Source organism: Aptenodytes forsteri, unplaced genomic scaffold (assembly GCF_000699145.1).
Source record: "Aptenodytes forsteri isolate BGI_AS27 unplaced genomic scaffold, ASM69914v1 Scaffold318, whole genome shotgun sequence".
In the NCBI taxonomy this organism is placed as follows: Eukaryota; Metazoa; Chordata; class Aves; order Sphenisciformes; family Spheniscidae; genus Aptenodytes; species Aptenodytes forsteri.
In genome coordinates this window covers 112,571-126,238 of record NW_008794493.1, presented here as the reverse complement: position 1 = coordinate 126,238, position 13,668 = coordinate 112,571, and the positions used below count along the sequence as shown (strand labels likewise).

The window sequence follows — 13,668 nt, the reverse complement described above, 5'->3', positions numbered from 1 at the left end:
CTCTTTTTTTTTTTTTTTTTTTTCTTTCCTACACTTAGCATTATTGTGGAATGTACGTGCCCAAATTATGCTTTCCCCACATTTTTTTTTATGCCACAGCCCAGTCAGTTCTAATCAGTGCTTTCAGAACATCCTTTCTCAATGATTTTATGAATGATATCTCGAAATCTATACTTGAATTTTGAAATTTAATTTTGGTCCTGTTGTTTTGCAGTTGGATATTGTGCAACGACAATACATTCATCAGGCAGGTTTAAACCAAGCTGACTTGGTAAAAGTTGCGTTTAGTGCACAAGGCAAGTGGTTAGCCACAGTAGAAGAGAGAGAAGAAGTAACTGACCCTGAGTTACAGTTGAAGCTGTGGTTCTATGATGAAGAAACACAAAGGTAATGATAATAGAGCTGGCCTTCTAGGTATCAAAATCTAAAGTATCACACAAATATCTACACAGGCTTTGTCTTGCAAAGGCAGAGTTTTTCCAGATCAACTCATAAAATTCTAGGGAAGACCCTAGGGAGCATTTATCATGCAAACTACACGCATCTGAAACAATGCACAGAGTTGAAGTAAATACAGATTGGAAATAATTGCTCTGAATCTAATTTAATTGTATTAATCAGACAGGCTATTTTAACCATGGGACTTAAATTCACATATTTACTTGGTATTAAAAATCATGGACTTGGCTGAATGGTTCTATAGCTTGTTCAGTTTTCCCACCTCTGTCTAATCCATCATTAATTGATTAGTCCTTCTAGGGTACAGAAGATTATGACTTTATTGTTGATTTTTTTCTTTAGCTAACATACGCATCTGGTTCATACACTTTCCCTGATTTTCTTATTTAAAAAAAAAAAAAATTTGACTATGAATTGTTATTTTCTTAAAGAAGAAACAAAGCAAAATAAAGCTGATCTGTGTAGTAGCTATGTGACTGGTTGTCTAAATACTGGAAAGACTGCCCAGAGTTCAGGCTGAATATTTGAGAGTGATGCTTGCTTAGTGATAATCCTTTCTCAGTGCTGGGCTACGATCTCTCTTGCTGTATGGAAGTGATAAGGGAAATCCGATCTGTAAGTGCAGTACCATTTAGCTGTGTAATTAGACAGAAGTTTCTTTGATTCCTCTTCTCCCTGCCCCTTCCAGAATCATCTTAGACTGAAATCTTCCACAAGTTCAAAATGTAATAAAATGGCAAGCTTCTGTTTTCTTTTCCTATAGCTTTAAGCTGAATACTAGAATAAATATGCCCCATGAGGACCACATAACAGACATGTGCTTTCGTAACATGGATGAATTGGAAGATGACTCTCTGATATTGGTAACAGCTGGCAAAGATTGTGTGTTTAAAGTCTGGGTGATGGTAGAAGACACTGATCCGGAAGGTGAGTATGGTCAAAATGTAACTTACTCTTACTTGCTACCTTGTAACATGCTAGAGAAATTCAGACCCTAACTTCATCCTTTCAGAACTAGGCCCTCGAGTCCCATGCATTTATTTCTGCTGTTGCATGGAGTATTGTGTTCTCCTGAGCATCCTCTGTGATGGAGTTCTCTCATAGTTCTGCAGTATTATGGATTGATATGGAGGTTCCTGAACAAGCAAAAGACCTTGCCGAGCCTGCTGTAGAAGGGAACGGCAGCCTGTGTTGATTTGTTTAAAGGATTGTTTGTGGTAATGATTTTTCCATGCTGGGAAAATGGATTTTTGTCATTCCTCTGGGTAGTCTTTTTATTTGAGACTTCTGCTCTAGGGAGCAGGATGCAGAAATGTGTTATTCTGTTTTAGTTGACTTAGTGTAAAATAATCGCACTTTGCCATTCTGCAGCTCCACCACTTCAGAGTTCATTTTTTGAACATCCTTCCTTCCCATTAGATATTTGAACGTCCTAGAATGGTTATTTAGGATCCAATTCCAAGATACTTAAGTAACAAAATTTCACCTCTCAAAATGCATGCTGATGTTCACTTGTTTCAAACAGAACATCTGACGGATATGTATTACCCTGTATGCCTCTGGATGGGAAATACAATAGATTTCCTCCTTCTTAATTTCCTTTTACTTACGTGTTATTACAGTGCCAGGCACACTTAAGTGAGCTGGAACTTTCCTGCCACTTCAGTGTCTTATCTTTTCATGTTCCCAAATAGATGTGGTAGTGGTCTTGCTGAACTGCTTGCAGTTTAGTAACATGTTTGTGTTTTCATGCACAGGTGAGAACATGTTCAAAAGTACCTTTCAGCTACTAAGGCTTCCAGTTGGCAAACTTACTTTGCCAAATTGACTTTCTCTTTCCAAGCTGTTTGCTTCTCAACAGTGGCTGCTCATGAGAAGCAAAACAAAAGCTTGTATTCATTTACTAGGATTTATGCATATATTTACTTAATGGCAGCTCCCTCAATTGTATCTGAAAGAGGTTTCTTGTCTTTTTTCTTTTTTGATTGTAAATGATTCTAAGCCTAGATTATATCTTAACTTAATGAGCAGCTACTTTGATCTTGAGTACAGTGTGGGCTGGGGATGAAACCTAATGGGGTCTGTTTCCTCCAGCAAGATAGCTTTGTATCTGCTGACTGGCCTCATCAGGGGGTTTTTGTGTGTATTTTTTTTGTTTGTTTGTTTTTTAAGTGACTATAGAGAGTTGTGTTTCATGGCATGTGTAAAAGTACAAATTAGTGCTGACTTCTGTGGTGTATTTGCCCAGGGGCAGCAGGGTAGGAATGCTCAGGTAGAAAGACTCATGCTGCTGCAGGCTTCTGTGCAGCAAATATTAATAAACTAATTAATTCATATGTAGAATACGCTCCGGCATGTTTTTATTTGCAGCAGATCTCTTGCTGTGCCTCTAGATGGTGCCATGCAGTTTAAAGTAGTGAATTGTTTCTGGCTTTTTTTACAGGCAGTTCTTTTAATCATCAACTTGTAGCCATTATATAAAGTTCACCCTTAGCATAGGGTGAACTTATTTTCCTTTCTTTCCTCATCCTACTGGTATGTTTAGCGTGGCCAGCAGGTCGAGGGAGGTGATTCTGCCCCTCTACTCTGCTCTGGTGAGACCCCACCTGGAGTACTGTGTCCAGCTCTGGAGCCCTCAGCATAAGAAAGACATGGATCTGTTGGAGCAGGTCCAGAGGAGGGTCACAAAAATGATCAGGGGGATGGAACACCTCTCCTGTGAAGAAAGGCTGAGAGAGTTGGGGTTGTTCAGCCTAGAGAAGAGGCGGCTTTGGGGAGACCATCTTGCAGCCTATCAGTACTTAAAGGGGGCTTCTCAAAAAGATGGCGGCAAACTTTTGAGCAGGGCCTGTTGCGACAGGACAAGGGGGAATGGCTTTCAACTAAAGGGGGGGTAGATTGAGACTAGATAGAAGGAAGACATTTTTTACGCTGAGGGTGGTGAAACACTGGCACAGGTTGCCCAGAGAGGTGGTGGATGCCCCATCCCTGGAAGCATTCAAGGTCGGGTTGGACGGGGCTCTGAGCAACCTGATCTAGTTGAAGATGTCCCTGCCCACAGCAGGGGGGTTGGACTAGATGACCTTTAGAGGTCCCTTCCAACCCAAACTATTCTATGATTATATGTTTCAAAAGCATACTGTATGAATTTGTTTATACTGGGAAATGTGTGTTATGTGGTAAGTATGTCATTTTGCTTCTGTTTATTTTATGGTAATTATCAACAGTGGGAAAGGTGTCCCAACTGAATGCACTGGCAGGTTAACCAAGACAAGGAGGCATGTCGATGGATCACTTTGTGATCCTGAAACTTTATGTAAATGAAGCATGAGCTTTGTTGGACTCAAATGCAACCTGTGTTCAAATTTTTAGTAATGCTCATGTTCTTGCTACAGTTTTAAAAGAACAGTATGTTTCAGAACACTAAATGTTGAATCTACTTCAGTATCTTTTTTATCTAACATCTGCCTGTTTGAGAGCACAGTTAACGTAGTTGGCAAAGTAAACATGAATATTGTACCATGTCAGTCTCAGGATTCACTGTTCAATGCGAAACTGAGGACAAATGGAAAACCTACTAGATGTTTCTTGTACTAGAACAGGACAGATTCTCTGTACCCCTTAAAAATGTAAGCCTTCTGAAACAAAACTCTCTTGCTCTTGATCCTATTTTGCAGCCCAAATACTTGAATTCTTCTTTCTTGATGTATAGACTTGCATTAACTAGCTTGTTTATTCAATGCAGCACAGCAAAGCGTGAGCTGGAGCTGTGACTTTGTAGGCAGCTACCACAACTACCAAGCTACTAACTGCTGTTTCTCAGAAGATGGCTCTTTGCTTGCTGTTAGCTTTGAAGAAACTGTCACTGTATGGGATTCAGTTACTTGGGATCTTAAGTGTACATTTTGCCACCCACCTGGAAAAATAAGGTATGTTTTTCATCTGGCTTTTTATGTCTTGCTTGAACTCTTGGAACAGAAACAATCAATTCATAGTAGTCCAAGACCTTGTATATGTTCATATAAACATTGAATTTAAGTCTTAAGTTCACATATAGAAAAGACTCTAAAATGGCTTTTAGGTGGCTGGTAACTTACTGTTAAAAATAATAAGATCAAGCTTTGCAGTTTCATCTTCTTCCTCCTGTACCTCCCATACTCAAATATGTATCGTTGGGCACGCAGTAGTGTGTTAATAGCCCTTCTCTTTTTCCCCATTAATCTAGGGATGAATCAAAGTACTGAAAAAGTATAAATATAAGAAGTTTGTGCTTTATTCATGTACACAAGCATACAAATAGAAATTATATCAATAAACCTTAAAGCCATATTGACCTTATTATCTGCGTTATAAAATGTATATCTCGATCCTTGCTAACCTCTGTTGGAAAATCCGTATTTGCCTGACGACTATCCCAGCATGCTTCGTTGTGTGCTCTCATGATAAAAGACATCCTGAAGGTCTAGATACTGTTCTGTTGTGTACAGATAATGAGGAATGGCATAGGTTGATGGTAGAGATAAAAGATAGAGACTCAAAGAATAGGACAGCCTTAATATTGAGCTTCCTGGACTGTGCAAATATACAGCAGTTTCTGATCCAGGTAAAGTATCATTTTTCTCATGATAATCTTGCAAAAATAGGGCAATAGGTGACCTCACTGGTTCATCTACTTAATCTCTGTGCCAGATCTCTGTATCTAAACAATTTCTGGAACAGGAAGATGCTACAAACCTACTGTAGCATTCTCTTTCAGTGCTAAGGTTTTTCTAACTGCTGCTCCAACTTGCTTCTCAAAGTCATTACCGCAGTAATGTTGGAGGTGCTTCATACACTCGCTTCCAGGAAACACCTAAAATAGAAAGCGAAACATGTGTGGTCAGAATGTTTTAGAGACTCTGACATAAAGAATCATAGAAAGATACAGAGATTTCTCGCTTCCATGCTTTTGTGTGTATGTTTGTAAGCTTTTCTTTTGTGTGATCAAGTCCATTTTATTTATACTGGTCCTCTAAGATTAGAAATTGAGAGACATGATTCTAAAACTGGTCTGCAGGAAAATCGTGGGAGGCATGTCAGCCACATCTTTACTGTATCTATGGAGAAGACTTCTCTTGACAGCTTGGCACAGTGGCAAGCTTTTCCCAGGCAGCTGCTCCTTTTGTAGCCCTTACTATATGCTATATCAAAAGGAAATAAATTACTCTAGGACTATATTAAATGTCTGTATTAATTGCATAACTTCAAAGGGCTGTGTTTTAATACAGAAATTCCGTCCCTTATTAGCTTTTTTGAAAATGTTCTACAGCATTAGAAATCAAAAGGCTGTTCTATTATTCGCAAACAAGAGAATGAGAAATTAAAGTAAGTGAAGACAAATAACACACTTCCTTCGATTGGAGCAGCCTATAAGCATAATATTTATTTTTTTTTTTTTTTTTACTATTTTTCTCTTTCTAGTGCTTAGAGCAATAGTAGGAATTCTTTAAATACGGAATTTATTTTCCGGTCCCAATGTGAACAGTTACTAGTACTTACTCTTAATTAAGAGCTTAAAATCACTCCTTGAAATTAGAATGTTATAAACTTCCTTCGATTGGAGCAGCCTATAAGCATAATATTTATTTTTTTTTTTTTTTTTACTATTTTTCTCTTTCTAGTGCTTAGAGCAATAGTAGGAATTCTTTAAATACGGAATTTATTTTCCGGTCCCAATGTGAACAGTTACTAGTACTTACTCTTAATTAAGAGCTTAAAATCACTCCTTGAAATTAGAATGTTATAAGAACATGTAATCCATATAGATTCATGGATTCATTTCATACTTTTAAATCTCCCAGACCTATCTGGTTGTTGTGTGTGAAGTTTCATGCCACTAGAGGTGAAAGCAAAAAGCAAACTTCTCCTTTAAATATCAGAACTAAATCTTAACTGAATGTTTTTGTGACTTGTGAATCATTACTACATAGAGAAACAAAGATGAAATCTGAAGGTCATTAACTTCTTTTGACTTTTTACTTCTGTAGGAACATCTGCTTTGGGAGACTAACATGTTCCAAGTACCTTATTGGTGCCACTGATTATGGCTTTCTGTGTTGCTGGAACCTGCTCAGTTGTGCATGTAAGATCAGCTTAAATGTATGCTAGAGTGGTAACATTTAACATTTGAGTTTACTGTGAAACCTTAAAATAATTCTAGTTTGATTCCAGATTGATCCACTACAAAATGTCCTGTGGAAATGTAATTATTTTCATACTTCAGTCAAGATAGTATCCTGTCCAGTGTGCATGTGCTTTAAGTTAGATCATTGATAACCCAATAACAGCTAGTATTTCCTGCATTTGTAGAAGTTGTCGATAATATTTGTGTATTTTTATTCATCTGAATAAGTGAAGTTGCATACCTCTTCCAGAGGTTAAGGCCCTGTGTGTCATTCCCATTTGACCTTTTGTTTGGCAAAGTAGTGGGATAGAACTGAATGCCTTCTTTTCATGTCTGGCTGTTGCTGTGTTTGCTTTTCAGTGGAATGGAGTGCTCACCTCAATGTCTTAGTTCTGCAGCCTGATCCCCTTTCAGAACATATTGCTGCTGTCTCGTGGCTCTCAAAAGAGTCCAGCTGTAAGTACAAAGGCTTCTTTGACAAGTAATAGTCAGTGGAATTTAAAACTGTGGAAGCATAGTTTCTAGAAAAGGTTTTCCTAGAATTCAGCCCCATGAAAGCCATAAGACAGACTCGAGTCTGCGTTTGCACCTGTGGAAAGCTGAGCAATGTCTGACAGCAGCAGTCAAGTAAAGCATGCTGGTTCCCCATCCCCAGCAAACTAACCGTTGGAGGTACGGGATATAGCACAGGACTAACCATGTTCTCTGGGTGAGGGTCTTGAATGTTCTTGACCCTCCCCTGTAAATGCAAAACTGTGGTTGAACTGTACAGCTATGTTTTAGAGCTTTGACTATAAATTATGATTACTCTTCCTAGAGCTACTGTTCTACAGAAAAGTTAATTTCCAAGTGTGTTCTCTGGATTGGAATACTGTGAAAGGTACCTTCTATTATGCAACAAGGTTATCCAATTATAATTCCTGCAAGCTAGCGCTTAAATGCAATCCTGTCCAGCCCTTACTGGCTGTGATACACAGGGCTTTGACAGCTATCCAGGAAGGTAAGAATTTCATGATTTAAAGAGAGGACATTCTTGGTTTTGCAGTGTTTGTGTTTAAACCAAATGAGCCACGGCCAATCTACATCCAGAGAAACCTTTGTAAAGAAAAGATCCAGCTTGCTGCCTTCGTTCCAAGAGATGAACCTGAAACGATTGGCTCAGAAAAATACCTTTGGCTAAGAAGATCCCAACTGTTTTTTCTTACGGATACGCAAGTACGAAATAGTGATTGGCAGGTGGTTCCTGGGGAAAAAGTATTTTCCTGAATGTGGATTGATATAAATTCAGAGTTCCGCTGTTGAATGTAAGAGTTTCTTTTTGTGATTTCAAGGCAGCGTAAGCCATGCTTTGTTCTTTATTAAAAGCTTTCAACTGCCAAAACAGCTTAAGTTCAAAACTGATTATCTACTGGTTTTCTACTGCCGATAGTTTCTGCTGCCTCATTCATACAAGAAACTAGATAATTTGGGAATATTGCCAATGCTGTTTAACTTAAACTTAACTTAAACTTACCTGGAAACTGTATTATTGATTATCCAAATGTTTCATATGATACTTGGTTTTCCCTGTAATATGTGGGTGGGTGTTTGTTTTGTTTGTTTTCCCAAAAAGTCTATATAGACCCTCTAGGTCCATTCCTGCTTCCTTTCAGTTTCTTTATAAATTAAAGAGGAAGAGATGTGTTTGCCTCTTCCACTTGACTGACAAAAGCTTTTGGGCCAGTTGGAAGCTTCTGTAGGCAAGGTACGGAAATATGGAAAGCAAGTTTCACGTACTATAACTCTTCTACATCATTCTGTATTTTAGGAGCTAATGACGCTTAGCACAAAGTCTCTAGAAGAAAGGCTTACTCCATCAAGCAAACAGGTACCTCTTATAGAAGTTCTGACAGAGATGCACAGAGCAGTTCAAAATTCTGTTGGTGTTCAGTTTGTCGGATTCAAATTCCCTTCTGTCATGAAAATGCATCCCAGATCCTTAGATGGAGTCATAGGCACTCAGCTGAAGGGGCAGTAATCTGTATTTGCTTATTTTTTGACAGAATTGCTGTTTGTAAAAACCTTTTTTAAAAAAAAAAAAAAAAGTACTAGTAAGCTACTCCCTCTTCTCATTTCCCCCGAACAAAAAAATGATACTTTTCTGAAAGGATTTGGCTTACACAAATGAAGCAAAACCAGTTGATGTTTGAATAAGCTTTTTCCTTATCTTGGTTTCTTTAACACTTGGAACCTTGAGTGTGGCCTGAACTGCACTTTCTGGTGAGGATGAACAGTTGTCAATCAATTGTGGCTTATCAGTGAGAATGAATTTCAAAATTACATTCCAGTATGTACTTCTGTGGAGAAGTAGTCTGGGAAATTCAATCTCTTGAATTCATGTTGAAGAAGCTTTTCATACCCACTGAACAGAATAAAACAGTAGCACTTGATTGATTTGTTTGGTTAGATAAAATAGATCAAAGTAGAAGTTAATATCTTTCCAATACAAAATCCAATGGGAATGTGGTTATAAGCAATCAGTTTCTTTGGAGGGTGGGGGAATAATTTGGTACTCAGATTAAGGTATGTTGATCTAGGAAAGTGCCAGAAGGGAAGTTGCCATGTTTTGCTTCCAGTTACATAATTAAATCACTCAGCAGATAATGCTGGGGTATAAATGATCTTTTAGTCATAAGTGGAATCTGAAAGCCATCCTTAGTTTTTCTGGCACACGCACCAACTTCCGTATTTGGAAGTTAATTGGTACATCAACCAACTAAAATCTGGTGTCCTTGAATCCAAATCCAGATCCTGGAGAGTTTTATTACCTCTGTGTAGGACTCTCTCAGGATGCCTGACAGAGAATGAGTACAAAGAGCCATGTGGCTCAGTTGAGTTAAATTTGAGTGTAGAGTTTTGTCACCTAGGTTGATTCTGAATTTTGGTAACTCAAAATGAGATGGGACTTAGATTTGTGACATTAAAATTCTACTTAAACTTTTGGTTTTTTTCAAGCTGGCAGTAGAAGAAAGTCTTGCTGTGACCCCATTTAGCTTGCTATTGGGAAAGCACAGACGTCAGCAATCACAAGAGGATATAGACCTTGGAAAACTAGTTGTTCGTAATAAGCATGAGCAAGATTCACCTGCTGTCAAAGAGGTAGGAGTGATTACAGTAAGTGTACAAACAAAATCATGACAAACAAAAGTTTTCATCAAGCTTCTGTTTTATATTTTCAGCTTTTGCACACTCCAGCACATGTTTTGCCATCTGCTTCCTTCCTCTGTCCTATATTTATTAATTCATTGCTCATCTCCAAAGAGAACAAAAGGTAAGAAAAATTGAAGAACTCTCCTTAGTTATTGAAGTTATTTTAAATTATGTATATCCTTGTTTAAAGTGTAAAGGCAGTTTTCCAACACTTTTCAGTCTTCTATTGATGTAAGTTAGTAGAACACTATTGTGGCAAGATTTTTTGAAACAGCTCAGTTTTTGGGAGATACATGGACTGGCTGTTTAGTCTATTGGCTCTTTTGTTGCTGTTATTTTTGCTGTTGTTTGGCATAATGTGCTCCTACACGAAATGTTGCCTTTGGTACTCAAATGTTCTTTATGAATTTAGCTTTATTCCAGGGATTTAATGTTTTTAGTGGTATTTTTGGGTGAATGTCAGATTCTCAACTTTATTTGATACTATGATGACTTCCTGCATAATTCTTGGTTTAGGTTTCTAGATACACCAAGAAGTTAGTCCTTAGGTTTAATCTTAACAGTTTGTTTAGAACTCAAATTTCATTCCTGATTAAGCTACAAAATATGAGTGTGTACTGTGAACGGCTAGCTAAGCTTGTCTTACAACGCATTAATCTCAATTTAATGGAGTAGTTTGATGGGTACTTAAAGTGTATTGTAGCTTGCTCCTCTGAGATAGACGTATGCTTCTAGAAAATGAATGCAAGCACAGGGGTTATGACTGTAGTCTTGTATTAGGATTAATATCTTGTCACTTACACTGAAGCCAATTAAATGCTTGCATTTTTTGTGCAATCTATTTTTAAAGTGTTATATGAAACTCTACCAAGCCAGAGATGAAAATGTGTCATTGGTATCAGCTGCCATTCTGAATTTGCTAAGGCCAGTGAGAGGATGGTTTACCTCTCAGGTAAATGCCAGGGTTTACCCAGAAAAAAACACCAGTTTGAGTAGTTCTTGCATGTGCATTGTATTCTGCCATCACAGCAGTTCTGCTACATTTTGTTGGCCAATATTGCTAGCTTTCTCACTGGATGACACAAATAAAAGTCTTTTTGCCACATCAGCAAGACACTGGCAAAAATCTAATACAAGGAATATATAGAAGCTTGCATGTAGTTTCAGTGCTGAAGAATTTGGGAGTTCAGTGGCCTGTGTAAATATTTGCACGTGTAGAGCTTGTACTTTGACACTCGTAATTAGTATGACTGCACACTTAAAGTTACATACAAGGGCTGGAGGATTGGGCTCTTGAAGAATGACAAGAGTATATCATCGTATAGATTACTTTTTTTTATTTTCCTTGGCAGTATAATATTAATGTATTATATTTGTTTCACCATTTACATTTTGTGAGTGATAAATAGTTTGTATTCAGACAGATGATTTTTTTAGGGGACCAGTACTGTTCTGCCATGCAGGTCATTCCTAATGAGATCCAAAATATTTATACAACAGACATTTGAATTAATACTATTAATTACCACATTGTAAGTGGTAACTGTTCTATATAATTATTTGGAAGTATGCTTTCTACTTCAGCACAAGCTTAACTCTTGAAGTCAGAAGGGAGCAGCCACTTTAAGTACCTCCCTGTGTTAAAAAAACCAAACTAACTTTTTTCTTTTCTAGTAACACTCTAGGTATTGTCACAATTTTTAAGACTAAGTGACCTTTTTCAGATTTGAAAGAGAAGAATGGCCTTCTTGAATATTGTCTCACCGACCAGTGTATCTGATGTTTCTAATCCTGTAGGAGTGTGAGATTATAACTTTTTACATAATGCTGATCTGCCTGTTCTGACATTATGTATTATATTTTGCTTAAGTTTACTTAAAACAGAGGACAGCTATTTGAAAAATGGCTAGTAACTGAGGTGGCAAGAGAAGTATAGTAATTTGTAAGTAGCCTGAGATTTAAAAAATAAATAAAATCTGATGTTTACTTAGTTACTTGCATGATAACTTACCTCTCTCCTATAGTATGTGATACTATAGTATGTGAAAGTACCCATTAATTTCATTAATTGGGTTGTTTCCAATCATCTTCCTCTTACAGTGCTGAAGAAGTTGCTGATGAAGTAGAAATGGAAAGTGAAAAAACAGAGGATGATTCAGATGAGGAAAGAGATGTTACTGAAACGGAACAAGAAGATACAAGTCCTATGGAATTATTAGGAGAGATGACATGTAAACTGTCTAAATCCCAGGAGAAAGAGCTACGAAAAATAAGAAAAATGGACTACAGTTGGATATCAGCTTTCTAAACAGACATCTTGTGTTTTTTATACTGTAAGCTGAAGCTTTGTGGATTAAATATTCTTCAGAAAAATCTTTCAAGTCCTTTGGCCCTAAATTTTAGCAGCCTCTATTTCCATAAGAAAGGAGAACTGGGGGGAGGGATTAAAGTTTTGAAAAGCTGGTTCTGTTCCTGGTTTATTACTGATTCTCTGTGACCTTAGAAAATGTTTAACCTGTGGGCTTCCCCCCCCCCCCCCTTGCAAATGTATCTAAAAGGCTAATAGCAAAATTGAGTTCACTATCTGACTTGTGATCAGTTAGCAAAGTGACAGCTAAGCTGCTGAAAGTCTCCCCCACTGAGGCTGGGCTACTGATGCCAAAGCAACAGCAGCAAACAGCTTCAGTGAATAAGACTGCTTAATTCAAGATCTGGTAGGGGAAATCAGGATAGTTCTTAGTAGTGCTGTATGCAGCAAGTCTCCTCCTCAGAAGTTCCTCTCTAGCTGTTGAGACAGATGACAAATGGTTCAGTACATCTGATTCTAGAGTATGGATACCTACATGTTTGCTTGGTCTTCATAGAGTACAGAGATTCTTAGGCATAGGGTACTTACATGTATTGGAGCATAACGAAACCTTTCCTGACAGCCACCTTAGTAGGTCTCTCACACATCAGCTATAGTTTCTGTATATCACTTTAACTATACACTCTGATACCGTATAGTTGAAGTAGTGAATTTGAAGGCCTAAAAGTGAATACAGTCTCCTCTGGGGTTGCAGCATGAAGGCAAGCTGATGGAAATTGCACAGGTCACTAAAAGCTCTGAGGAAACAATATTTTGCTAAAAACACTGATTAAAAATGTTGGAAACAGGAATGATACTTCAACTCTTTGTCAGTGAAAACCATGCTCTCCCTAATTTGCTACTGCCTTGAAAACGAAGTGGAGGACCCTTTCCTTCCTCTCCTTTTCTAACACTGTATATTGGAAAGCAATTAGTGGCAACACTTGGGGATTGGGGTTTTTTTGTTTGTTTGGGTTTTTTGCTTGGTTTTGAGGGGGGTTTTTTGTTTGTGTTTTTTTTTTTTTTTACTTTGGGGGTGGGGGGCAGTATCCTACAACGGGCAAAATCTATCACTTCCATCCATGCATAGAAAACATTGACATTCATCCTTGGGCATCAAGGAAAGCAACTCAGAATGATTTTGCTGGAAGGTTTACTTCTCACATTTTAACATGAATGCAAATGTTTATTTGTAGTAAGCAGTGCTGACCCTTGACATACAGGCAAGTCAACCGTCATTCACCTCTGTATTAAGCAGTTCACAGACTGAAAGCCGGAGATGGATGTTGTAGCACCACCTAGAATGTGACACAGCAATGACTTCACCTGTAAATTTAGCAGTGAGGTACTTTGTATGTTGGGGCTGCCATGGTGAGGGTGTGGGGTGAGTACTCTGCTCTGAACTCAGTTTCATTAAGAAGACAAACTTTAAAAGCCACTTTTTAACGTGCTCATAACCAAGTATTGCTATAATGCATTTCTTGTCCTGTGCAGCCCCTCAGAGAGGATG

The 13,668-nt window shown here is 37.9% G+C and overlaps 1 protein-coding gene across 1 annotated transcript in view; it reads left to right on the top strand.

Annotated features, from left to right (window-relative positions):
• WDR75 (WD repeat domain 75) overlaps nucleotides 1-12,274 on the top strand; it is a gene marked incomplete at its 5' end in the record, with an annotated part of 18,780 nt that extends 6,506 nt beyond the window's left edge. The window contains 10 exons of the mRNA XM_019475041.1: nucleotides 215-387; nucleotides 1,223-1,386; nucleotides 4,205-4,388; nucleotides 6,486-6,580; nucleotides 6,983-7,078; nucleotides 7,668-7,837; nucleotides 8,430-8,489; nucleotides 9,617-9,760; nucleotides 9,841-9,932; nucleotides 11,912-12,274. Coding sequence (XP_019330586.1) covers nucleotides 215-387; nucleotides 1,223-1,386; nucleotides 4,205-4,388; nucleotides 6,486-6,580; nucleotides 6,983-7,078; nucleotides 7,668-7,837; nucleotides 8,430-8,489; nucleotides 9,617-9,760; nucleotides 9,841-9,932; nucleotides 11,912-12,119 — 1,386 coding nt within the window. The remainder of the gene's footprint in view (nucleotides 1-214; nucleotides 388-1,222; nucleotides 1,387-4,204; nucleotides 4,389-6,485; nucleotides 6,581-6,982; nucleotides 7,079-7,667; nucleotides 7,838-8,429; nucleotides 8,490-9,616; nucleotides 9,761-9,840; nucleotides 9,933-11,911) is intronic.
• Nucleotides 12,275-13,668: the final 1,394 nt, after the last annotated feature.